Here is a 26,341-nt window from a genome sequence, read left to right on the forward strand (position 1 = left end):
ATATTGCACCAGTGCAGTTAATGAGCAACCTGTACTTGTGTGCTTGTTTGTTCTGTCTAAAATGTTTATTTTGGAATAAATAAAATTTTTTGTCCGATTCATCGATTAATCGAAAAAATAATCGGCCGATTCATCGATTTTTAAAATAATCGTTAGTTGCAGCCCTAATGTAAACATTGTTTTAGTTTTTGTTTAGTTTTTTCGTTTCTTGACGCAGGAGCTTCAATTGAATTGTGATTATCTTCCTGCTGGACACTGATATTAAATTGTCTCCATTCTCAGTACTTTGGGAGCCTCTTACAGGATTGCTCTTTATTTAGCTCTAATCAGTTTTCCATCAACTCAACCCTGCTTCCCTATTGACCCCACAGGATGATGCTAACATCACTGTCCAGTAGAGGTTTGATTTGGATCTCATCATTAGACATTTGTTGGTTCATTTTGTTTTTAATGTTTTTTTTGACACTGGCCATCTCATTTAGTCTTCACTAAAGGACATTTATATCGTTGACATGATCCAGGCCAAGCTGTGGATCTTTGTAACTCCTGCAGAGTTACCATGGACCTCTCAGCTGCTTTTATGACTGATGCTGACCTTGCTAGGCTGTTCAGTTTTAGCTGATAAGTAAAGGAGCCTGAGGGTTTATTAATAGCTCTGTAAGCTGTCAGTATCTCAGGATGCATAGAGCTAATGTGAGCTTTTCCACATCGGTTTAGCCCAAACATTTGCTTGGAGTTTTCTGAAGACTGCATATCTTTGCAACATTTTGGGCTCCAGTTTCTGCTAAGCTTTTGTTTCAGTTCAACTGCAATGGGGATGGGACAGACTGGGTTTTATATTGATAAATTCAGCAGGTAACAATAGACAAGGATAAAAAGAAAACCTAGTGAGCTAAAGGGTATTTACTATATCAGGTAACATTTGATATCGGTCTGCTGGTGATGCTTTCCCTGAGGTATTTATAAAAAGTCGTCTGCACAGCAGAGCTTTGATATTCTGCTCATGCTCCCTTCACTTGACTTGTAAATTGATGTTGATACATCAAACAAACTGATTTCTAGGGAGCACTTGACCCATATCCCAAATGTCCTCTCCAATTCTTCTCAGGCACAGTCTAGACTTTTTTTCACTTGAGAAAGATGAGTCTTTCTAAGTTCTGCTTATAATGAAATCTAAGGATCCTACAGACTGTGAACATACAGTGGATCCTAATGTTGTGATGGAGTATGAAGGTGTCTGAGCTGAGGGCTTTCACAGTGCACTTACCGCTGATGGTTAATGTGATCATAGACATAGCCTGGCAGGTTAGAGTAAGGGAAGCGATTTAATCTCCTTCCGTGTATCAGGGCCTAATTGGCCGATTTGTCAGGCAGAGGATTGCTGCCCATTTTCAGGTGACTTTTAAGAGAGACTGTGCTTTTTGGTGTAGGTGGGGCCGTTTGATCTTAACTGCCATTTAGCAAACCAATTAAGATGAGAAAAAACAAGCCACAAGCAGATAGACTTGGACATCTACTGCCTGTCTGACCAAAGTTCTGTAAGGGAATATATATAAGACTTTCAGAATTATTTATAAGACTTGAATTTTTCTAAGCTGTAAATTTATTTAAAATGTGTTGTATTTGGCTTTTAAGTGATGAATCAAATCAACTTATGAATTGAAAATAAGGCTTGTTTTTACATAAAGTTTTGAGTGCATTTGTGTTCTTGTACTCTTATAACCCTAAATAAAATCCCATCCATCCAACCAGCATCATTCTGTTGGAATGAAGTTCTTCAGTGACTCACCTTCTGACAGGCAACAACCCATAAACATAGAGAAGGAGCTGAAGCATAGTGGTTTAGATCAGGTGTTCTTAACCCTGGTCTTCAGGGCCTACTGTCCTTAATGTTTTAGCCATTTCTCTACTCAAGCACAAGTGATTCAAATAATTGCATTTCCTCCCCGACAGGCCTCAAATGTTGCAAAACCTCTTAATTACCTTTTCATTCAGGTCAGGTGTGTGGAGGCAGGGAAACACCTAAAACATGTTGGAGAGTGTGCCCTGAGGACCAGGGTTAAGAAACCTTGGTTTAGAACATATAAAATGGCCTAGTAAAAGTGCAGTTCTAAATTCACTCAAGAATCTGTTAGGATGTCCATACTGAGATGCTCTCAATTAAATATCAAACATCATTGCTTCCAAAAGGCATTAAGCCAAATCACTGAATATACATGTACATCACAATTTTATATTGTTTGCTTATTTTTTTCTATCCTTTTTCTCCTACATTGTAATAACATCTTTTTTTTTATCAGGACCAAAAAACAAAAACAAAAAAACAAAATAAGCATTATCACTTTTGCAAAGGCATTAAAACATTAGTTGCAAATGCACTAAAGCAGGCAAGGGGCAAGGACCAACTTTGGGGATACCTGCATTAAAACCTTTTTGTTTTGTGTTTTAGAAAAAACAATAACCTTCCCTTTACTTGTGTTTTTGAGTCCTCCAGACTTTTTGAGTCCGATGCTAAGGCTGTCAATAGTCACTCCTGCCACCCTCTGGTTTAGAGGAGAACTGCTTGTTCCACCAAATATCCTTATCTCACTTTGTTAGAAAATCTTTAAAAAAAATTCCTGTGATCCTGAACATCACCAATTTATCTTTATGTTCCTTGGCATGATGGAAACCTCTGATAAGGGAAAATAAGGGTAGTCTAACATTATTTCCGAAATCCTCTTGTAAAATACTTTATCATGTTAAAGACATTTTTGCAGGATTGTTCTAAACAGTAATTTTGAAAGATTTTCATTTTGCCCAAAAATCAACATTTATTTTATATCCATTCATGACCACATTTTGAATGCTTTTATGTGTTTACATGGATGTAACTTTGGTAAAGAACATTTAAATTGAGAAATCATAGGTGATAAAAAAATATTTAAATCAAGTTTTTAACATCTTTAACTTAATTTATTGTTAGCAGAGGAGGCTTTTAAGCCACCATAAATCTACATTCAGGTATTCGGTTATTTTCTCTTGTGGATATTCCTGCCCAATCCTAATGTATGTATTTTTTTTCTTTTCAGGCTTCCACTTTTTAAGTGGAAACATGCCAAACCACAGTACTGGTGCAGCCAAGGAGGCATTATGCAAGCCTGAATGCTGAGGAGCTCTCCTGCTTCCTCACTTGTTGATCCCAACAATCAAATTTACTCATGAGGTCAGTGAGGAGCATCAAGTCCAAGAAGCAACCATGCCCATCTGCTAAGTGCCTTTAAGCCTTTGGCACTGGTGTCATGACCAGCCTGAAGCGCCCGCCGATGGAGTGCACGGCTGGGGGCTCCATCCCTGCCACTAATGAGTTTTATACCGGGCATCTTCGACCAGTTAATGGAGGGGCTTTGCCAGCCCGCACAGACAACTACCATTCCAGTGTGAGCACAGGGATGCCTAAAATGGGCGTCCGGGCTCGGGTGGCTGATTGGCCCCCGAGAAAAGACATGCCGGGCCATCAGTGGCACTCGTCAGCTGACGGGGGTGCTGTTGTTCCCTCCATTATTAAAAGTCACATTAAGTTAGGTTCTGTTTTGAGCCCTCAGGACTCCTCTATGCTTCGTAACATCCACAACACACTGAAGAGCCGGACCCACGCTTCACCTAACAGCTACAGCCCTGACAGCCGTTACCTGGCCCCAGGAGATTACAGAGGTCCTGCACACAAAAACCCACGACAGAGACGCTCCCGTCAGCGTAGCAACAGCGATATGGCCATCAGTGAGATGGAAGGCAGTGGAGACAGCGGGGATGACTGGGCTCCACAAGCTACAGCTAAGTGGTCCCCTCTTCATCGGGAATATGGCAGCACGTCGTCAATAGATCAACATGGAATAGCTAAGGACAGCTTTTTTGAAATGCTGAAGGGTTATCAAGAGGACAAAGTTGATCAGCGTAGCCCTGCTCCGGAGAACTTGGAGGATATTCTAAACGTCGGGATCAAACTTCAAGAGCTTCAGGAAGACGTCACAGACGGACATCTGCTAAAGCCCAGAGACAGAGACAAGCCTCCAAAAAGACGCACGAAATCCGAAACAGGAGGGGAGTCTATATTCCGGAAGCTTAAGAATGTGCGAGGTGAATTAGACTCCTCAAGAGCTGGTTCTGATGTGGAGGACAGTCGCATGGAGGATGCAGCCCCTTCTCTAAAACCATGGGTGTGTCAGAAAGGCTTTGCCCACTATGATGTTCAGAGCATCCTTTTCGACCTCAATGAAATCACTCAGCTTCGACAAACCGCAGGGAAAAGGAAAAACACAACCACTGGAGCATCCGCCGCTGCCGTAGCCTCTGCTACCTCCACTCTCTCATCCACCCACAGCCTGCCTTACAGCTCCCCCAGCGGCAGCCAGGAGGAGCTGAGCTCCAGAGACAGCCCAGGCTTGGACGCAGGAGACGAGCAGAGCAACGAAATGCTGCTGAGCTGCCCCTGCTTTCGCAATGAGATTGGAACTGATGGGATTGGATGGCGCCGCCTGGGAGCAGGTGGGCTAGTAAGGACAGGTTATCAGTGTACTGTGGGTGGTGGAGCTGGAAGCAGTAGCTCAGGGAGCCTGACTGGAGATGGTCATTTATATGAAACATCTTTGAGCACACACTGCACTAATGCTGGAGTCGCTGTTCTCGAGGGACCAAAGGAGGGGCCCAGCACAGTGAGCGAAAAGGGCAAACAGTACATCGTGGAACACTTGGACCTGGGAGCATACTATTATAGAAAGTTTTTCTACCTTAAAGGTAAGATGCATTTAAAATCCAGATCAGAAGCCTGCACATCAGATCACTGTGCTTTAATTGTTGCATTTAACCTTTTTTCTGTTTTAGGAGAAAAATATTCATTATACATTTTTTTAAAGCAAAAATAGAGTGCACATTTTCTATTGTGAAGTGACTTTTCTCTCGTTCTATGCTAGAAAAATATACTTCCACGTACCTAATAAACACCTCTTAGCATGTGCAGGGAATCCCGCAGCCTTCATTGCTTTTTAGAAAGTCTAATACAAGCCTTTTATTAATTCCTAAGTTTTGTTTTTAAAGATCCCCAACTTGTTTGAACAGGTGTAGTTTTCAACTTCCTAATTGTTCATTTGTGGTGAATAAAATTTTTTTTTAGCATACCGGCAGAAGTTTTTGGTTGTTAGTGAAACAGAACTTTTGGAATATGCTCAATGCAATATAATGAAAATGCTATGAGGTATAAAACCCTTACATAGAAATCTTTAAAACTTGTAGATGTGTTTGGAATCATCTTTGATTACGGAATTTTATGAGTTTTAACTAAAAACCTCAACCAGTTAACCTTGAATGGAAATAAATGTGTTAGATGTTAAATTACCAGCAGAGAAACAACCAAGCCTCAAAGCCATGATAAATCAGGACATGTTGGCCTGACTAATCCAACGTGGGTTTGCATCAACTTAAAATTGGAAGGTTCTGTTTCAAGTCATAGGGAAACGGCTGTTCCAACCATTGCATTTTCCGAATTCTCCAGAGTGGTGCAGGACTTTACACGAGTGAATAAAATGAATGTGATTGGTTGTTTATTAAGAGGGCGGAAGGTTCACAAGCAAGTCTGGTTGTGGTCGGTTTCTTCAAAGCATCGTTGCTAACCAGTTAGCAACTTAGTGCTAGTAGGTTCCCAATGGGAAATTCCATTGGGACCAAGTAGCACTAAATTGCTAACCAGTTAGCAACTTAGTGCTAGTAGGTTCCCAATAGGAAATTACATTGGGACCAAGTAGCACTAATCTGGTGATTTAGAAACGACACTGTCAAGGAACGCTATGGACAGCGGAAACATGCAAGAGGAGGAGAGTTTTGTGTCGGAGGTCGTGGATGAGTCTCCTACATCATACACTTTTTATTTAGAAGAGGACGCCAGGGCGGCTGAAGCTTGGTTTTGTGTAGAAGGCTTACAGCCGTACATGTTTGAGCCCTTGCCTCACAACGCTGCCAGTTCTGTTAGCTCTACGCCTGCCGAAGACACAGACATCCATCCCCGTGAACACTGGGACGGAACTCAATGGTAACGTTAATAAATAAATATAGAGTACATTTATATACATGTTTAAGCCAGAATGATTTGACTTTCAAATATGATTTCCCTACGACTTTAAGGAAGAAATGGCTGCTCTAAAACCTACAGCTTTTATTAAAGATCAAAACTCTTTTTGCAAAATGTTTAATGATCAGATGAAATGGTTAACAATATTTGAACCATTGTTTCATCCTTGAAAAGAACTTTTAAAATGTTTAAAATAAATAACAACCAGCAGCTACAGTATAATCACGGTGAGGGTTTGTTTTGGTTCTCGCTTTTACCGGTACCCTGCACTAAATAAAAGAAATACTGTAAGATGACTAACTTGGAATTTTCTAATTCACCACGGATCACCACTCATTAAAAGGTAATTTTCTGAACACAATTGCGTGTCCCAATGATCTGAAATGGACTTGTTACAAAAACAAAATCCAAAAGAGCTCAAATTATTTCTAGAAAGCCATCCAAGTTTGTTTGTTGCTGATGATGGGTGCATAAAACTCCTGCTACAACTGTAAATATTTTATGATCTACAAACTAATGCTCAGGTTTTAAAATGCCCTGTTTGGAAACTGTTTTTTTTGTCTACATCTCAGAGCACTGGAACTATTTTGGCATAGACGAGGCTCTGGGTCCAGTTGCTGTGAGCCTGCGCAGAGAGAAGCTGGACGAGGAAAAAGAGCGAGGCCAACAGTACAACTATCGAATTATCTTCAGAACAAGCGAGGTCAGACATGGCTGCTATCTTGCACTTTATTTTATTTTAACTGCGTAAAGCAGTGTGACTGATGTTGGCTTTTAATTTTCTGTTTTTTTATTTATTTTGGGATTGACTTGGTAAATTGTTTGTCGTTGTGCCTCACATTTAACCCATAAATGATTTATTCACGTCAAGCTTTTTTTTCTTCTTTTCACATGCTCCATAATGAAAAGCAACTAAATGTAAATGTCGCAACACTTTTTTAAATCAATATTATGTAACCTTGCTCCAAGCTATTCAGCTGTTGGCTCAATATTAGCAATGTTTGAATAAACATCAGGAAGTATAGTTGCCCATAGCAACAAAGGTCTGTCAGTAAAAACCAGCTTGTAAAAACCTGCAAAATCCAATTAAACTAAAATCTTTAAGTTTAGTTTAGTTTTATTCTACTATATTTTTTATCTTAGGAAATTTGGTTTCAAATTTGGTTTATAGGATATGATAGCAGACCTTCCAAGACACAGAAGCATTTACTTGTTAGTGTTGTGTGCTTAGATCTAGCTATGACAGGTGCATTTGATTTAAACTTACAAGTTTGACTGAAGTAGCACCCCCACTCCCTCATCCAAACATTAAAACACTGGCTCATTGTAAGCACCAGCACAGCTTCTGACTTGCAGGAAAGAAGGTGTGCCCATCTGTTCCAGCTGCTAAGATAGCTGGGTGATTGAGTTCAGTCCCAGGAGCTCAGCACAATGCATACTTTGTGTTACAAAATATTTGGACAAGTCTGCCCCCCCCCCAACTTTCATTATGTTCTTCTCAAATGGTTTATGCCTGAATTTCCTTACTTGTCTATTGTTGTTAAAGTCTTTATCCCTCACCTCTGTATGTTTAGTTAACGACTCTTAGAGGGTCTATTCTGGAGGATGCAGTGCCTTCTACCTCCAAACATGGTACCAGCCGAGGTCTGCCCATCAAAGACGTATTGGAGTACCTTCTCCCAGAACTGGATCTGTCCTGCCTCAGACTGGCCTTCAATACTCCCAAAGTCACAGAGCAGCTGATGAAGCTGGATGAACAAGGGGTAGGATGATTACACAAGAATAGAAAATATTCCTTCCTTCCTTCCTTCCTTCCTTCCTTCCTTCCTTCCTTCCTTCCTTCCTTCCTTCCTTCCTTCACAGGAACAGCTAAGTTTTATTTTTCTCTATATTCAAAAATCTGTAGGAAACTTGTGTGAGAATCATTTTCTTGTCTGCAGCTAAGTTTTCACGTGAAGGTTGGTGTGATGTACTGCCGAGCTGGACAAAGCACAGAGGAGGAAATGTACAACAACGAGAACGCTGGTCCTGCCTTCGAGGAATTCCTCCAGCTGCTGGGGGAGAAAATCCGCCTTAAGGGTTTTACCAAGTACAGAGCCCAGCTGGACACCAAGAGTAATTAGACACACACTCGGCATGCTTGTTTTAGAGAAAGACTGACACATTGGCCTGTCAATATTATTGGCTGATATCTGTATTCTGTTTTTGTTTTTTTGAAGCAGTAGAAGCCATGCATTGCTCCTTCATTTGCAATGCTTTGCTATGTTTTCTTGGATTGGAATTAAAGCAAAGAAAATGTACTTTCTGTTCCTCTTGATAGGTTTTCATCCCTATGTGTTGGTCTGCCACATAGCATAGCAATATTTAACAGGAAGATTTAACAAAGAGCCAAAATTGTTGAGGGATATGAATACAGTTGCAGGGCAGTCTATTCTTATTAAAAGTTTGAAGTTGTATAGAAATTATTCTATATTGTATAGAATATATTGTATAGAAATAATTCTCTGCAATTCAGTATACCGGTAGGTCATTTTGGCTTTAGATTAAACTGAGAAGGTTTATAGTTTCCTTCTTTCTTACTGTTGATTGAACACAATGAACAGGATACATAATTAAAGAGGTTAATTTTCCTTAAATGAACATCAATTTTGACCGATTGCTGTTTATTCACAGCTCGCTATTGTCCACATGTCTGGGCTGTGATGAAAGTACATCCTGTTGTGTACAGAAAGCAAGAAAGAACATATGAATAGGGTGGTGTTATACTGGTTTTCAATTCTGAGTTTCTTCTCCTCCTGCAGCGGATTCAACTGGCACTCACTCCCTCTTCACTTCCTATAAGGACTACGAGATCATGTTTCATGTTTCCACAATGCTGCCTTACACACCCAACAACAAGCAACAGGTAAACAGAGAACCAGATCTGTGTGTGGGGAAAAGTTTCTGTCAGTATTGAGCAACTTTTCTCTTTTAAAACAAAAGTGCACTACCACAGGAATTTAGCAGGACAACTGCTCTGAAATCACACCCTCATTAAGCTTTAATTTAAAGAAATATGCAAATGCAAAGAAAAACATGTATTTGACAACTAAGTATGTTTTCATTTACCATAAAGTTTCAAAATAATTTTTTTCTCTGAACAATCCTTGTTGTTCTTCCAGCTGCTCAGGAAGCGGCACATTGGGAACGACATTGTGACCATTGTGTTCCAGGAACCGGGAGCTCACCCTTTCACTCCCAGAACCATTCGGTCTCACTTTCAGCATGTCTTCATCATCGTCCGAGTGCACAACCCCTGCTCTGACGGCACATGCTACAGGTGGGTCCTGATGTCAGATTATCAGGGGTAGAGGCTCCACTCAGCCAATCAGAATACAATAAAAACATCAATGTGTTTTAAACAGGAAAAGTGAGAAATAAAACAAAAAATAATCTGAAGATATATTATCACACAGCTGTATTTTAATTATGGCTAACGGCTTGTAATAACTGCCCATGTATTTTACAGATAACTGTTACATGACTTAATAGCTAGGCCTCCTTTTTCATAAATAAATCACTAGTGTGGCATGGAGGCGATCAGCTTTTATCTATGCTGAGAAGCAAAGGAAGCACAGATTGCTTTAACAGCAGCCTCTAGGTCATCTGCTTTGTTGGATCTGTTGACTCTATTCTTCCTCTTGGCAACACCTCATAGATTCCCTGTGGGGTTCAGGTCAGGTAAGCACGATGTTACAATGTTTGATGACTGGTCAATTAAGCACAGTAACATCATGGACATTGAACTAGGTTTAGGTACCAATATGGGCAGATGCCAAGTCTTGCCGGAAAATGAAATCAGCAGCCCTATAAAGCTTATCATGAGAGATAAGCATAAGGCGCTCTGAAGTATCCTGGTCACAGACTTTAGACTTGATTAAACCAACAGTAGCAGATGACCTGATTTTTACTGACTTTGGAGTTTTCACACTAGACCCTATGTAGCTGCTATGTCGCCACACCTTAAAACATTGGTTTCCAAATGAATTGGTCTTGCTTTACAACAGAAGCTAGATTTTTTTTTTAATTTATTTTCAGTTTTAATTCAGTCGGTCTCGCCAAAAGAGCTGACTGATCTCCTTTTTATGATGCCCATTTCTCTCAGTGGTAGTAACAGTTTTTTTTTTCTATGCAGGTATATGCGGTAGCTTTAAGAGAAAAGCTCTGACTGCAAGGCACATATCAAACTTGAAAGCCTTTTTTCATAACCCCCTCTTCGTTTTCACGGATTGTGAGCTGCTTCAGCTATATATACATCCATGCACATTTGGTTACGAACAAAGACTTTATTTCTGCTGTAGGTGTCGAATCAATGTTTGTTCTCTTCTTCTGGCTTATTCTTGGCCTAGTGATGATGACAATGATGATGATGATGATGATAGACCAACTCTTTGCTGTTATCACCAACTCAAAGGCATCTCGTAGTATGCACAGATATTATGCACACGTAGTCGAGATCCATTACTCATGTAGCCCCGTTTCTCCATTTTACCGCCTCCTCATGCTCACTTGCACACAGAACACACAGATACACACTTTCCTGCACTAATTTACTTGAAGGCTCACTCTTCACACACTGGTACAATACAGTCTCTCTCCCCTTCCCCCCCCTTCACTGGCTGCCACTTTGCCCCTGGGCTGCATGAGCCGAAGTGGTCTGAAGGAGTTAGTGCCCTGCACTTGAAGTGCTTTCTTCAGTGGCCCATGGATGTGAGTAAAGAGGAGCGTGCAGAGCAGAATTTCCTCAGATCCCACAGGGTTCTCCTCCGGTGCGGACGGGTCAGGATTGTCTTCATTTCTCACACCAACATCAAGTTCAGGATTTTCTTTTACCCTTTTTTTCCAGGCATGGTATTCCATGGATCAGTGCATATCTGTTTCCTTTCATCTGAGTGGGCATCTTTTACTTTCAAACTATGTCCAATTTAATGTTACCCTGCATGTTTTATAAGGACACAACATTCAGAATCCTGAAGGGACCACCCAGAGACTCCACCTGGCATCAGTAATACTGTTAACCTTTGTCATCTGCCTGAATCACTTGGGATGTAACTCTGAGTCTTTGCTTGGATCATATTCACTGATTCCAACCAAAAGAACTGGACTGCAGGCTTACCTGAAACTTGCTGAATATTTAAGGGCACAGAATCTGACTGAATAAGACTTTTAGGGTATTGGCCATAACCAGTGGAGAATGATACATTACCATTGACGGAGGAGGTGAGTTATTGATTAGAAATTAATTTTAATGCATCAGTCTATTTTTCATTATTTGGCTCTGAACAGCCAACCAGGTAAAGAATTGTTTTTCTTCTCTAACCTAAGAACCCATACCTCTTTTTTTCCATAAATGCGTCAACCAACAAATTACTTTGATTGTTTCTTGTCTTGTTTTCATTTTCTGTTGGACTCAAACTATCAAGACAGAAAAAGCTTGATTGCTGCATTTCTAATCGGGGATTCTGTTGGGCTTAATTTTGTTACCTCTGCTAAGGAGAATTTGCAACATTAATTTTTGTTTTTGATCAAGGTTTTTAGAGGAAGAAAATGCCAAACACAGATGGTTAGAATTGGACAATCAGAACTCAATAAAACCTGGAAATTGCCATTGGTCATGAAAAGGCCAGATGGTTCGAATTCTATTGGTTCTATCCTATTCCTAAAAAGAGTCTTAAATTGGCTTTATCTATTTATCCTGGGGCACAAGAATTTAAGCCATTATGACTGCCTGTGACATTTTTGTGTAGTTCTTCCTCTTTTTGGAGAATGTACAGTCCACTCCTTTAAACTTTAGGAATTCGTTTTGCACCATTTTGGCAAAATACACAAGCAGCAAAAAACTGCTTCCACCTTATGAGAGTAAACATGTCCAGAAAACCACGAGAACCATAATGGAGGGGAATAAAGTGTATGGTACTGTCATTAAATAACAGAACACATTAGAGATATGAGCAGTATTTTAATTCTTTATTTTTTTTATCTTATGTAAATCTCTTTATTGTCCCACAATGGGGAAATTCATTCTCTGCATTTGACCCGTCCCCTTTGGAAGCAGTCGGCTTCCATTGTGGGGGCATGAGAGTTTTGCTCAGGGACCCACAACTCCCCCCTTTTTCTCTCAATAATTGTTTAGTTTATAGTTAAAGTTTACTACTTTAAGTAAATTAAACATACATTATATTGCTACAAAATGTTTGCAAATGTGCCAAATTGGTGCTTTTACCTAACTTTCTGTCTAAAAGTTAGTAGTTTTACAATAAATCATTGTGCTGTGAAAGAAGTGGCTCATTGAAAATGAACCCGTGGAAGTTTTTTATTTTTTTTTTATTGTATGCATCTAATAATCTTAAAATTTCTTGAATGTTTTAGAACTTTCTGAAACTCTATTACTAAAGCATTAAATATTAAAAGTAACGGCATGGCTTACACGGTGCTATTGCTCCATTTGCATCCCAAGCTATCAGCTTATCGTGTTGTACGTGCGTCATAAGCACTCGATTGCAAATATTGTATCAGAAGGAAAATAATTGTTTAAATTTTATTCACTCGTTTTTGCAGGGTGTTTTCCTTTCTCTTTCAGTGAGCAGTATGTTATGATTAGTTGAGTCATGCAGTTATTAATAGTCTACTGTTGTTCACTGCTGAGATTTGGGTAATGCTTCGGTCATATTGAGCCAGTACCACGCATTAGGAGTAAGTGGCCTAAGGCCAGCACGGTGCTAATCCGCTGCTTTCAACCACTGCCTCAATGTCACACGAGGCCAGCGAGCAGGATTGCATAACCAGACCTTTGTTTGGAAAATGTAGGTTGTTTGTGCTCGCAAAATCCAACCGCTGTGCTCATTCTACATACCATGATGACATGGAGCGTAGCACGGTGACAGCTCTGAGAGCTGGCTTGTCATCTGAGTTTGAATGCATAGTTTCATACGTCAAGGGCAGTAAGCCGTGGTGTACAACATTTCTGCTCTAGGCATCGGATGTGTGATCAGTTTAATGGGCTGGATCGAGTCTTGACAGGATTGTCACATCAGCTTATCAGTCACAGTGTGTTGATATTTATCACTTGTTAGCTTTTTTGCTGTTTGCAAGCTTTTGAATGTGTAGAAAATCGCTTACTTTACATCAGTGTCATTTGTTTTAAAGGGTTAAAACATGTAAGCTGAAACTCCTAGATTTTCAAAACATATTATTGAGAATAAACCCTCCTTTTACTGAATTTGTGCCAAGGTTTTTTTTTCTCAGGGAATGTTGCAAGCCTCTGCTCACTAATTTAAAGCAATTTAACTCCATTGTAGAAACTGGAACAGCGGAGGGTAACAGGAGAAGAAGAGCTTTGAAAGAATCCAACACCCTTCTTTGTATTAATTAAATAGGTCAAAGGCAACGATTCTTAATAGGACACCGACATGTTCCCGCATCGCACAATGTGCAGCAGTATAATTTATCACATCAATGTTTTAATCAGAATTTAATGTGGTTGATCAACACAAAATAGAAGAAAAACATTTTCTTTATGTATTTAAAAAATTGTAAAGTATGTTTTTTGTTTGCTGTCAGTTCGCTGCTATAAAATGCTCTATCAATACGTTTTTGTACAAACCGGGTCTCAATTATAGTTCTCTAGAAATGGACCAGTCTGCCCGTTCCTTTTTGCAAAGTAGCAGAAAAATGTTGCAAGAAATTAGCTGTGAATGTCAATTCATAAGCCTTGCTGTAGATTCCCCTCTTGGAATTGGCTTAGTAATTCCAACACGTTATGTTTTAATGTGAACAGTTTCATTGTTTCATGTCATTTTTCTCCTGCTGGGAAGTGAACCATCATCCCAGCCTCAGATCCTTTTCAACTTCTTTGAGGTTTTATTTCTGATATGCTGTATATTTAGTTCCCATCAAATCCAACCAGCTTTCCAATCCTTCTGCTGAAAAGGATCCCAAGAGCATGATGCTGATCCTGACATGTTTCACCATTAGAGAGTATTGTACAAAGTGATGAACAGCATTACTTTCCCCTCACATCAAACTTGGAAATTAAGATGAGTAGTTGTTTTTTTTTCCAGTCTCATCATCAAACCTCTTCCATTTTTCCTGTTTCCTCTACACTCTTTCTTAGAACTTTCCTTTAACAATGTTTTTTTTTCTTGCCTTACAAATTGCAGGATTTGGTTGCCCTATCAATAGAATACCCTGCAAAGATGTGGATCTTTTGAATACTAAGTTCAAGCCTCTCTACTTCTACTGTGTCCTGGCCTTTCGGTCTCAGTGGAAAAAATTTAATTAGACACTGACTACCTCAGCTTACTAAGTTATCACTTCTGTCTGTGATTACTTGCTCTGGATTTAGTTTAGAGGTAACTGATTAAATAAATTAGTTTAAAAAAAAGTTTATGCAGTATCTATTCAAAACAAATATTATTTTAAAATGTTTCAAAAAACAGTTTTAATTGTATTTATACAGAAATAATTAACTAATTGTTAATTGACAGTGTAAATTAATAATTTACACTGCCAATTGCAGTGAGTTATAAAATCTAAAGCAATCCCCTGTCCCAGACTAGGAAGTAGCAGCAGGGGATGCATCATTGCATTGAGGCTTTGCAGCAATCCCTACCTGAGGTTATATGTTGGGACAGTGTAAGGTAAACTCCATTTTATGTAGTTGATAGTGAGGGGAGCTGAAGTGGTCCAAGAATTAAGCATGCACCTTGATGCAGCCATTTCTGGTTTCAGTCCTGGCCTTTTGACCTCAGCGGTACATCTTCCCTTCTCTCTCAAACCCATTTCCTGTCCTTGTGCTTTCAAAATTTGGCCACTAGTGCCAAAAATAAACCGTTAAGCAGTTTTCACCCCGAGTGGCTTTAGTTTAATAAATATTATATGCTGCAATCATTACTGAATTTAAATGTTAACAAACCAAACATTTCTTATTAAAATGTTTCATTCTTTGCTTTTCTTTTGTAAACTTCATATATGTGTTACTATTATTTCATATACATCTAAATGCTACATTTTAATGGTAGAAACAACATTTTGTTTTAAAAGTTTAAGCAAAATGTCCTCTCTGTCTTCTCTGATTCTGCCATTGCAGCGTTGCCGTAACCCGTTCCCAGGACGTCCCCTCCTTTGGTCCACCGATCCCAAAGGGAGTTACCTTCCCCAAGTCCACTGTCTTCCGGGATTTCTTGCTGGCCAAAGTCATTAACGCTGAAAACGCCGCCCACAAGTCAGAAAAGTTTGGTGCCATGGCGACGCGCACGCGGCAAGAATACCTGCGAGACTTGGCAGAGCGCCATGTGACCACCACGCCCGTGGAGCCCACGGGGAAGTTCCCCTTCATCTCTCTGGCTCACAAGCGTCGGGAGAAAGTGCGTCCATACAGCGGGGCGGAGCTACGCAGTCTCGGGGCCATAACCTGGCAGGTTCACGCCGAAGATCAGGTAGCGGGTGCTGAACGGGAATGCCTTTTGGCCATTTCTAACGACTTCATCATCCTGCTGGACCAGGAGGCCAAAGCAGTCGTCTTTAACTGTGCCACACGCGACATTATTGGTTGGTCGACAGGGAGCCCCGCCTCTCTGAAGATCTACTACGAGCGTGGAGAGAGCGTATCACTTCGATCCATCAACAACAACACTGAGGACTTCGGTGAGGTTGTGAAAAGACTAGAGGTCAGTGACTGATGACACTTATTCATATATATAATATACGCAAATATACATGCAAAGATATGCGCTAAGCTAAGCTAGCATCACAACCTGCCCGTGAGGACATGGACATGGTGTTTCATTTTAGTCAACTGAGAAAAACTTGTTTAAGTACAGCATTATCTTTCCTTTAGTTAGTCTGTCCCTGGTATCTCTGTGTGTCCAAGATAACGCCCTCCTTCACTCTCTCCTTCGTAGCTGCTGACGAAAGGCAGTCAGACCACAGAAATGACGTTGCGAAGGAACGCTTTAGGTCAGCTGGGCTTTCATGTTAACTTCGAGGGCATCGTAGCTGAAGTGGAGCCCTACGGGTTCGCCTGGGATGCTGGGCTGAGGCAGGGCAGCCGGCTGGTAGAGATCTGCAAGGTTTCTGTGGCCTCACTGTCGCATGAGCAGATGATTGACCTGCTCAGAACCTCTCTCACGGTCAAGGTGGTCATCATTCCACCACACGAGGACTCCACCCCACGCAGGTAGAGAAGATGATTATTTCATTTAATTTTTTTGTGATTTTATTTATTAAACATTATTTTGAAGTGTTGCTTCGTTCCCTAACAGAGGCTGCTCTGAAATCTACCACATGCCTCTTGTGGACTATAAAAATCATAAAGAGGGCATGCCCTATGAGTTAAAGTTCCCCTTCCGGCCGACCAACAACAACAGCAAATGGCCGCGCAGCTCATCCAGCCCTCGTGCTGTCGCCTCAGGGGGAACCTTGATCAAGGCGCCGGCCTCAGACTTCAGTGAGCGCAACAACGCAGCTATCCCTCGCAGCGTGTCAAGCGACGGTCGACCTCTCCACCCGAAAAGGTCACAGGATGAATATAAATCTTTTATGCAGTACATGAGATGCACTGCATTCTTTTCTGTCTGGTTGCTGAATATGTCCTTAATGACATCCATATGTGTGCTCACAGATTTTCCCCAGGAAATGACAACTATGCTCTGGCCTGCTCCATTGTGATGGGTCGTACGTTGCACAGCACAAACTCCCCCTCCAACCTCTCCTACACAGACACCATGAGTTCAAACCACTGGAGGCAGAAGCCTATGCCTGATGGGTAAAGTCCATTTCCTGCGCCAACGTCTTTTTAGTTTGCAAGTTGCCTACACTGTGAGTCAAATGGTCCTTCTGTTGGTCCTGTGCAGGTTTAATAACAACAGCCAATCACCTGTAACGTCGGTGCGGCAGGGGGGCGGTGATGGTGTCAATGGAGCCAAAGTGTGTTCTGCTGTCGGATGGTCCAGACCTGTGGACGGCGACGCAGCAAACAGACTGGGAGACAAAACCAGCTCAGGTTAGCAAAATTCAAAGATTAGGAATAAAAACCATGAATGTTTTTAAGAGTTTAATTGTTGATGAACTTCTGTTTTTTTCTTTTTTTTTTTAGATACTGTAGTTTCTAAGATTGTGATTCCTCGGCTCCAGCCATCAGATCACAGCAGCCGCCAGTCACCAAACAAAAACATTAAGGTCAGCAGCAGCTATTTTAAGGCAGAATGTAAAGAAACCTTACAAAATGTGTTGCAACTATTTAACTTTTTTAATGTCTCAAACATAAATCTCAGTGAATTTTATAGAGATCATGTGTGATAGACCAAAGAGAGGTATATCGTTGTGAAAATTGTTTGTTATATTAACATTACAGTTAAGCAAAGCTCTTAATTTAAATCTTGGAGACTGTTGTTTACAGCTGTATTCAGAACTTATGTGTTGATGCTTTACAGAACCACCATTCAGAGTAATTACAGCTTCAGACATTTGGTGGGATCTCTTTACCAGCTTGTCAACATCTTGGCAGCTGATATTGTTGTCCATTAATCTTGAAAGTGAAGGACTTTAAATCTAACTCTTGGCTTTCTAATAAATGGCAATGCTTTGATTGAAATCCTGGCTGTATGAACACAGCCTCCGTCATGCTTAATCTCTGCCTCAATCTTAAGTTATTTTTAAACTTTAACAGGTTTCCCTCATCTTTGCATGTTTAGGTCTACAAAAAAAACAATGGATCTTTTCACCTTCCAAAAAAATCCAATTTAAGCTTTTTCATATGTGGTACTAAATCAGATGCATATCTATTAGATTTCATAGGATCTGAAGCGTAAATGGTCATTGCTAAGGCAGAGTCGGCTCTCAGCAGCTTCATCCCTGATGGGATTTAGGAATGGCTGCTGTAAAAAAGTTAAGCCGTTTTTTCTTCCCTTCCTTATTTGTGGTCATGATTCTGTCTGGTCCCATCATTGCAGTGTAATGAGGGCACTGCTTTGTGACCTTTACCTTCTCCTGGTCGCTTCAGGAATCAGCCTGCTCAGATGGAGGTCACATATAAATAGTAGTGTTAATCACCATTCTGGGGAGAAATAAAATGGATTTCGGCAGAAAAAAAAAATCTAAATAGTTCACTCCTTTACCTAACTGAAGGTTTTCCTTCTCTGTAAAACAGGCTGAAGCTCCATATTCATCCAGCCACTCGAGCAGCAACACTCTTTCCAGTAATGCCTCCAGCTCAGCACAAAGCGATGAGAAGTGGTACGAAGTCGGCTCCAGATCCGGAGCGCGAAGCGACCTGGAGATCAACGGATACCTTCAGGGCACATCCACAGACAGCGGGATAGACGCCAGCTCTTTTACCGCCACCCAGAGCAGCACAGCCTCCTCTACTGGTGCCTTCAGATCCAAGGAAAAAGTTCCATGGCAGGATGAGGCAGGAAGCTGTGAGAGAGCGTCCAGCACGTCGCCTCCAACACCAGACTCTCTTGTTCCTGCAGGAGGCAGTGAGAGACCAGGGAAGAGCCCAATTTGCTTTACAGTGGTTCCTGATGGCACCTCCTACAGTCCAAACGATGCAGCATCCCACTCCAGGTGGGCTGCTGTTTTCTTTTTTTCAGCATGTGCATTTTTAACTTTTTAATTAGACTATTTCCTTATAGTTTATGCTTTCACATAAGAGCAGAGAGGTGGAAGTATGTATATGCCTTGTTATCTGTTGGAGCTCAGCACTACTCTCTCATCTCTAAAGTTCTCTTCTTTTGAATCAAGAAAAAATATTTTTTAACTCAACCCCAGCTCACATCAATGCTACAGCTGTGTTATTATAACACAACAGAAGAAAATTAAAGTGAAGAATAAAAGAGAGTGGTGTCCTGTTTCTAACCCTGATTTAATTTTCCACTGCTGTCTATATGTTAAGGTGCAATTATAAAACATTGGAACTAAGCAGCAGTTGATTTATTGTCACCAAAATCTAAAGAGTTTGATCTTTTATGGTATTTATCAAGACTAACTGATCCAAGCAGCAGTAAAATGATGATGATAAAATAATCCCACCTTTCAATGCTACAGCACAATCAGCTCCGGTCACTCAGGAAGCCCGATGGGACAGGACTGCAGCGCATCGTCACCACAGAGCGAAACATCCGACCTGTCCCCCACATCCCAGAATGCTCAGGCCTCAGGAACCAAGAGCTTCTATCCTCGCCAAGGAGCAACTTCTAAGTACCTGATTGGCTGGAAGAAGCCTGGAGGAACTGTGAACTCTGTGGATTTTAGCAACACTCGCAAGTAAGCCAGAAAAAGTATATATATTTTTTTCTATAGATCTTTGAATATGATGGAGCATTTAACAAAGTAGGCTTAAAAAATGCAAGTGAACAACGCCCCCTTGAGGCTTGCCTAAAGTTATTGGCTTCTGTTAATATGATCATTAGGAAAACCTTTTCTGGGATGTTAAGGCTGTATTCACCTTCTTTACTTGTTGGCAGCTCGTGTTCGTTCTGTATGTTTCTTCTAGAACCCTCCTTTTTTTTCTATTTAAATGGGTTAATAAGATTTTATTCCAACTAAAACCGAGTTTTGCTTCGGTCTCCAGGCGTCACCAGAGTGACGGTCTGTTGGGTGGTCAGCCTCAGCTCAGGGCCAATCTCCGTGGCGCCCAGTCCCCCCAGCGGCAGACTGCCAAATCCAGCCTGGAAGAAGACCTGAAGAAGCTGATTACTCTTGACAGCCCACCACCTAAAACAAATGAAGAGAAGGTAACAAAAATCCAGTTTTTGAATTCTTGTGCTACCTTTTTTACTCCCTATGATTTCTAATTTACTTGGCCTCCTGTTAGTTTATGATTGATAAAATGGCAGAATTACATCAACACAATAGAAATGGAACTCTTAGATTCACAGGTTACAAGCCTTGAAAAATACTTAAAAAATAATCAAATTGAAAATAAAAAAAACTTAAAGCTAAATTAATTGGCCTCTTTTATCAAAACTACCTCAAATTGATGTGCATCAGTGATAATCAGAGAAGTTCCACAGGTGGGATGTTTAAAAAATGACTAACATTGGTTGACACTCATATTAAGGCCTTGATTCATTTTTAAAATTGGATCAAAGTGAGAGTAATTTACATATATATATGTTAACCTTCCATTATTAATCTCTTCTATGTTTCTCTGAAGCCGTCATTCCCTGGCCCTCCTCCCAGCCGGCGCTCCCTTCAGAGGACACTTTCAGATGAGAGTATTTACAGCGGGCAAAGGGAGTCTACCTCCAGTGGACAGTGTGACGCATCCACTGACCTCCTCTTCACCTGCTCCACCATCCCGCGCTCACCTACTGCGCGACACGGCTCCAGTCGACGAGCCTCACACAAATCACTCGGTGATTCTTTTCATTTCATTGCAATACTGAAAGGAACAGATATATTTTTTTATGATGTAGATTTGGTTTTCTGAAGGAACATGTGGGGAACTTAGCATCACACTCATAAAGTAATGGTGGAATCCATAGGGTTTTAATGTTCGTTATTTATCCTGCCCCCCCCAGGAGATTTGACCGCCCCAGAGAGCTCAGAGCTGGAGCAGGAGAGGAAGAGGAAGCAGGAGCTGCAAGATCCTGCACTCATGCCCCTACCTGACACCGGAGCTGATGGCCCACTGGACTGGGCAGATCTGGTGGATGCTGCAAAGGCTTTTGAGGGTTAGTTTACAAAAACTATTAACTGACTTCAGCACATTTATTTGATTTTAATGTATTTCAAGAAAAAATCTACTAAAATATGGGGATTGATTATGTTTATTAAATACTTTATTCCAAACTTATGACAAAAATAAATATTTCCAGGTCATTTATCCCCATTTAATGTCTGACTAAAGTAAAATATGTGTGCCCTAAAATCATGGTCCGGTTTGTTTTTGTTTTATTTTACTTTAAAAATTGACCAAAGGAAATTACAATCTAGAAAACAGTGTTTTTCTCAATTTTAACTGTCACCTGCACTTCTACCAGATGAGGGCAGCATTACTCTGTTTTCCTCATTTCTTCAGTTCTAACTTCACATTGTTGTGTTATTCAGAGCAGAGACTGGTTTATCTAGCTGCCCAGGAGGAGAGCTCCACTGCTGAAAGCACATCAGCTGCCAGCCCCCAGCAGGCCGAGCCTCAGGCAGCTCCTCAGAGATCGCCCCTGCCAGGGTAAGAGGACTCAGGATATGACAAGACATCAATGTTTGTTTTATTTCCTTCATTTCCAGCAATGCTGTTGTCATTATGGAAGATCCAGAGATCTTCATTCCCGTCAGACACATGCAGCTAATGGAAGCAATTATTTCCCTTTTCTGGCTGACTGGACACTAATCTTTAAAATCATCAGTTAGAGGATTGGGTTATAAATTAATGGCTTTTCCTGTTTTACAGAGAGATTCCCGCATGCTTAATGGGTAAATTGAGCCAGTTAGAGTCCATGGTGAAAGTCCTACAGGAGGATTTGAAGAAGGTGAGCTAGAGTGCATCATTCTTTCTGTGTTGACTGTGGAATGGAAGAAAATGGAATTGTTTTATATAAAACAATTTGATATATTTAATATTTTTTGCAATATTAGGAGAAGGATGCCAAGGCTTCATTACAAGTTCAGATCCAAAGCCTGCGAGAGGACAACCAACGTCTCCTGGAGGAATCCTACAGCGCCTCAGCCAAGCTCAAGAAGTTCACAGAGTGGGTCTTCAACACCATCGACATGAACTGATGCCTGCAGATGTCGGCTGCTCTCCACTGGGACGATAACCACTACTGAAGCTGATTTTAAAGCTTTTCTCCTTATCAAACCAGCTCCAACATTGCTTCCCATGCCATCGTACTTTAGCTTTGTGGATCTGTGGAAAATAATCATCATTTGCAAAAACAAAGGAAGACTTAAAGGAGGACAGAGAAAATGAACAGTTTTAGATTTTATCAGCATGCACTCCCTTCTTTGGGAGTACATACAATTATGTAATGCTTTGATGGCATCCTTGCATGTTACAGAGGGAAATGTTGAAACTAACTTAAAGGGATTTAAAGCATCTGGTCCCACTAACGGAGCCAGTCAGAAGTTTACATTCCCTCATCAAGGAATGGATCCTTTTGGACCGTTCTCTTTCCAGGATGGAATAATTATGCAACAAAAAACTCCTATAAATCTTAAAAACAGAAAGTTCACACATTTGAATGGAAAGCATGTTTCCTTTAATCAAATAATCAAATCTAGCCCTCTTTATATATACAAAAAGATTTAAGTCTATACATTTATATCTATATTTATTTAAACGCCCCATGGCAGGTTGAAGAGCAGCTACTTGCTTTTAAAAGCCACCAACCAGCTTCTTGCATAATTCTACATGTTTGACCATTTCCTTTCTTTCAGAAATTTTAAAACTGGTTGGTTTCCTGAAAACTTTGAAAAGAAACATTTGATGATGAACTTGTTTCAACCACTTTGCCAAACGCTTCACTTTTTAATGACACATTGTCATTGCCATAGTGTAGCTAGCTTACCATCAACATGGAATGAGAGGGTGCCAATCAAAAGAGAAGGACTTTAAAAATCTACTTCTTAAAGGTATAGTTGAGGATTTTTGCAAATATTTTAAAAGACTTTCCACTTAAAAAAAAAAAAAATGCACATGAACAACACTGTAGCCACTTCCGAGAGAGAACACCTATTAAATGTGTGTGAGAGCCCATTTCTCCTCATGCACGCTCTGTTTGAAATGTGCTGTTTGCATTGCTCATACAAGCTTACTCCAAAAGAAGATTTGACATTTTTCTACTATGTCAGACTCCCCAACGGTAAGTGAAAAAGGGGACGAGCACGTAGGACGGCCTTATGTAAACATATGACCAAAATGATTGATAATTAGGAGGACCACTTATTAAGATGATCCACCTGGGAAAAAGAAAATCCTCCACTTTACCTTTAAGTTTGACTGAAGCTTACAGCTGCCCATGTGGGAAAGTCAGAGGCCTTCTGGAGGTTTTTATGAAAGATGAGATCTATGGATAAAATTACTAGAAAAACGTTTAGAAGAGTGAAGTTGGAGCTTAAAAAACCAATATATCTACAAACCCTCAATATGGGTCAACAGCATGATAGGGGATTGTTTAACAGCCACTTATACTGATGTATAAGACATAGTGAAGATTGATTTTGTATTTATTCATTAATTTGAAATTGTAGCACCATACAATTGGGTGTTTTCTGAAACAAACACACAAAAAAACTAATTTTTTTCCAAAAGTAAAAACCTGAGTGATGTTAGGCATCTGCAGTTCCCCTGACCTCACTTCTGTTAAAAGATAAAAAATAGTCACTAAAGTCATAAACTTAACATTTTCTGATGAAATGAGTGGTCAAATATGCAGCTTAAATCATACTGGAAGATCTTCAATGGCTTCAAAAAGGGTTTAATTTTTCTGCAGCTAAAATACATTTAACTTCATATTTTTTAGAATGTATATTTTAAGCCTTTTATTCATTAGAAAAAAAAACACTTTAAATTTGAATTCTTGCTTTGAGAATTTAGCAAAGGTGTCATTTGTTTTTCGATCAGATTAAACACCTAAGTAAGAGCTAATTATTAATAGAATAGAAACGTCATTTATTGTCCCACAGTGTGGAAATTCAGGAGTACCAGAAGCAACATTAAAGGCAAAGAGAAGCATGCAAATAAATACACAAGTAAAGAAAATAAAAGATACTCAGACTAACTTTTGACCAACATGGTGGCTTTTTTAGCTCACCAAGATAAAATTGAACAAATTGACAACAGTAGAGCTAAATAAGAAAATCCTTCTATGTTGCTCCAGATGAACAGTTTTATAAAAAAAAAAAAAATCATAAGTACTTTTGTTACTGTTTCCCAACATCATTTATTTTTATAAGACAAACCAAAATAAAAATCCTAAAGTTATTTTTGATGGCTACGTAGACATAAATAGACAGAGCCTTGATATTAGCACAGATTGAGGACTGTAAGGTGAAGAGCCAGTCTGTGTAAGCAAACTGCAGGTTAATTGATGCATGTTTAAAGTGAAAATGGTGGCAACCATAAAGATATATATATTGTACAAACACACAACGGGTGCCATAAAGACACAAATATACAAATCATATGACTGTAAATATGTGAAGCTGATCTTTATTTTTCTCACACCCTTCTGTGATGTAATAATATAAACATATATTTATTTAAAACAATGTTGCCCCAAGGAGTATGAGCTGTTTGATTTTCCTATGAGAAAATGTTCATCTGTAAACAAAAAAAATCCTTGTTCCAGATGTTAATAATTTGAATGCTTTTTGACATATAACATGTTGTCACCTCGCCTGCTGCAGTGGATATTTCAACATGTAACTCGCTACATGAATCTGACCCTGTCCTTTCATAGCATGTGAAAAGGCCTCAGTCCGACTCTTAAGAGTATATTAAATCGGTACTTGTTCATGTATGATTACATAGTAAGGTATTGTGTAAATCCCCTAAATTCCAGCTTCAGGTTTCTGTATAAACCTGTTTGAAATCCTAATACAACATTTGGTCTGTGGATGATCAAAGCCCTTATTTAAACCTTATTCTGTAGCCGCTTCCTTTTGTACTCAGACACTGTGCAACTGTATATAAGCAGAGTTTATTATTCATCAAAAATTTGCACCTTTAGTCTTATTTTATACATTTATTTTTCATGTAATTCTGCTTAACCGAGTAGCAGAGGAGGAGTGGAGGGTTATGCAGGAGGGAAATGAACGACACTCATCTGGTGGACTCAGAAGAGCCTGAGGTCCCTGACGGAGCAGATCACCCCTTTGCCTTCATTCTTAACATGTGTGACAGCATGTGATTCTTTTTCCATTGAGCTGTGATGTGTATAAAAAAAAAAGTTTCTATCTAGTAAAGATATTTTGTTGAATTACACCCTGAATGATGAGTGGTCCTTTGAAGCAGCAGTTTGATGAAACAGGTTAACACTTTGTGTTTGTTCCAATAGGAGCATGTGATGATGCTGCGGTCATTTAATGTGGCTTAACAAGTAATGTGAAAGCTGTCAGGAGGTGGCGGCCTGCTGTTGTGTGGTGATTAACACAGAGCTGCTGTTTTTCCACTGTGATTGAACAGGGGATTTTTCCTCACAGAGGAAAACCTGGACGGATCGGTTAAATTTTATAAACCAATAGATCCAGCATAAACAAGACCTCATTGATTGTGAAAGAAGTAATGTGATCCCTGCCAGCTGTCTGTTTAATTTAGGTTTATGTCCCCCTATTCACAATTATGTTCAAGAGAAAATTAGGGATTTCTCTTGATTTTTTTTCAAGATTTATACACTGAAGAATATCATCTTTAAAAGACTCCTGATTTTTTTTACAAGAAGCTTAAGTGAAGTAGGGTACATCTTCCAACTTTTACATTCATGTTACAAGAACTTATGTAGCATTTCAGGTCCTAAAAATGCAACAGGGGTGGCGAGGCCAGCACATTGGCTTATGGGATGCCGTCTATTGAATACGGCCTCTGTTTATAGTGCATCAGCCTAAAAAAGGGCCTGCATTACAGATCCAGCACACCTAGCATATCTGTCCCACTCCAGCTGAAAAACAATACATCAAAACCAACTAGACTCACACAGTTTCTTTCCCAAAACTATGAAAGCAATCTTCCCCATGAACGCAGGTGCTAAAAATCAAACAAACCAGCAGCCAATTTCATAGACTGTTTTGCTTTATTTTTTTATTGTTTCTATTTTCCTGAAATTTTCTCTCTCCATTTTATGTGTCTGTGATGGATGTATTTTATGTTTATTTTGCTCCAGTCTTACCTTAGGAGCCTCAGGTTAACACTGGAGGAACTTCAATGATCCATTGTTCAGGTAGGAGAACATGTCAACGTGAAAATGGCTATTTTTGCATTTCTCAGATCTGTCCTTTACAGAAGTGATTTTCTCTACCTGGTGATCAATTCTTTCAGACAGAAGCAATGTTGAAGCCTGTTCCCAACATGCAGAATTGTATGTGTAGTGAAAGATGCTGCTCATATACCTGAACAGGTAAGATGGTGAAACATGGAGGTGGCAGACCCATGGTGTGGGGAGGCTTTTCTTCAGCAGGGACAGGCGATGAGAAAACTGGTTACAGTTGAAAGATGGGTGAAGCTAAATAAAAGATAATTCTGCAAAAGGCCTGTGGAGGAGA

At 40.0% G+C, this 26,341-nt stretch overlaps 1 protein-coding gene across 2 annotated transcripts in view; it reads left to right on the forward strand.

Moving 5' to 3' along the window:
• The window catches only part of LOC107097834 (signal-induced proliferation-associated 1-like protein 1), a 51,478-nt gene extending 28,744 nt beyond the window's left edge, over positions 1-22,734 (forward strand). Inside the window, exons 2-21 of one of the 2 annotated variants that reach the window (XM_015395145.1) lie at positions 3,072-4,773; positions 6,673-6,803; positions 7,675-7,863; positions 8,041-8,215; positions 8,902-9,005; positions 9,262-9,419; positions 15,228-15,807; positions 16,042-16,316; positions 16,402-16,653; positions 16,761-16,904; positions 16,993-17,141; positions 17,235-17,317; positions 18,288-18,706; positions 19,187-19,405; positions 19,713-19,875; positions 20,298-20,499; positions 20,665-20,817; positions 21,194-21,311; positions 21,534-21,612; positions 21,719-22,734. In XM_015395145.1, the coding sequence (XP_015250631.1) occupies positions 3,282-4,773; positions 6,673-6,803; positions 7,675-7,863; positions 8,041-8,215; positions 8,902-9,005; positions 9,262-9,419; positions 15,228-15,807; positions 16,042-16,316; positions 16,402-16,653; positions 16,761-16,904; positions 16,993-17,141; positions 17,235-17,317; positions 18,288-18,706; positions 19,187-19,405; positions 19,713-19,875; positions 20,298-20,499; positions 20,665-20,817; positions 21,194-21,311; positions 21,534-21,612; positions 21,719-21,862 (5,229 nt within the window). In that variant the 5' untranslated portion in view covers positions 3,072-3,281 and the 3' untranslated portion in view covers positions 21,863-22,734. The remainder of the gene's footprint in view (positions 1-3,071; positions 4,774-6,672; positions 6,804-7,674; positions 7,864-8,040; positions 8,216-8,901; positions 9,006-9,261; positions 9,420-15,227; positions 15,808-16,041; positions 16,317-16,401; positions 16,654-16,760; positions 16,905-16,992; positions 17,142-17,234; positions 17,318-18,287; positions 18,707-19,186; positions 19,406-19,712; positions 19,876-20,297; positions 20,500-20,664; positions 20,818-21,193; positions 21,312-21,533; positions 21,613-21,718) is intronic. The other variant, XM_015395144.1, reaches the window with a different exon arrangement.
• Positions 22,735-26,341: the final 3,607 nt, after the last annotated feature.

Source organism: Cyprinodon variegatus, unplaced genomic scaffold, assembly GCF_000732505.1.
Source record: "Cyprinodon variegatus isolate N-32 unplaced genomic scaffold, C_variegatus-1.0 Scaffold727, whole genome shotgun sequence".
Lineage (NCBI taxonomy): Eukaryota > Metazoa > Chordata > Actinopteri > Cyprinodontiformes > Cyprinodontidae > Cyprinodon > Cyprinodon variegatus.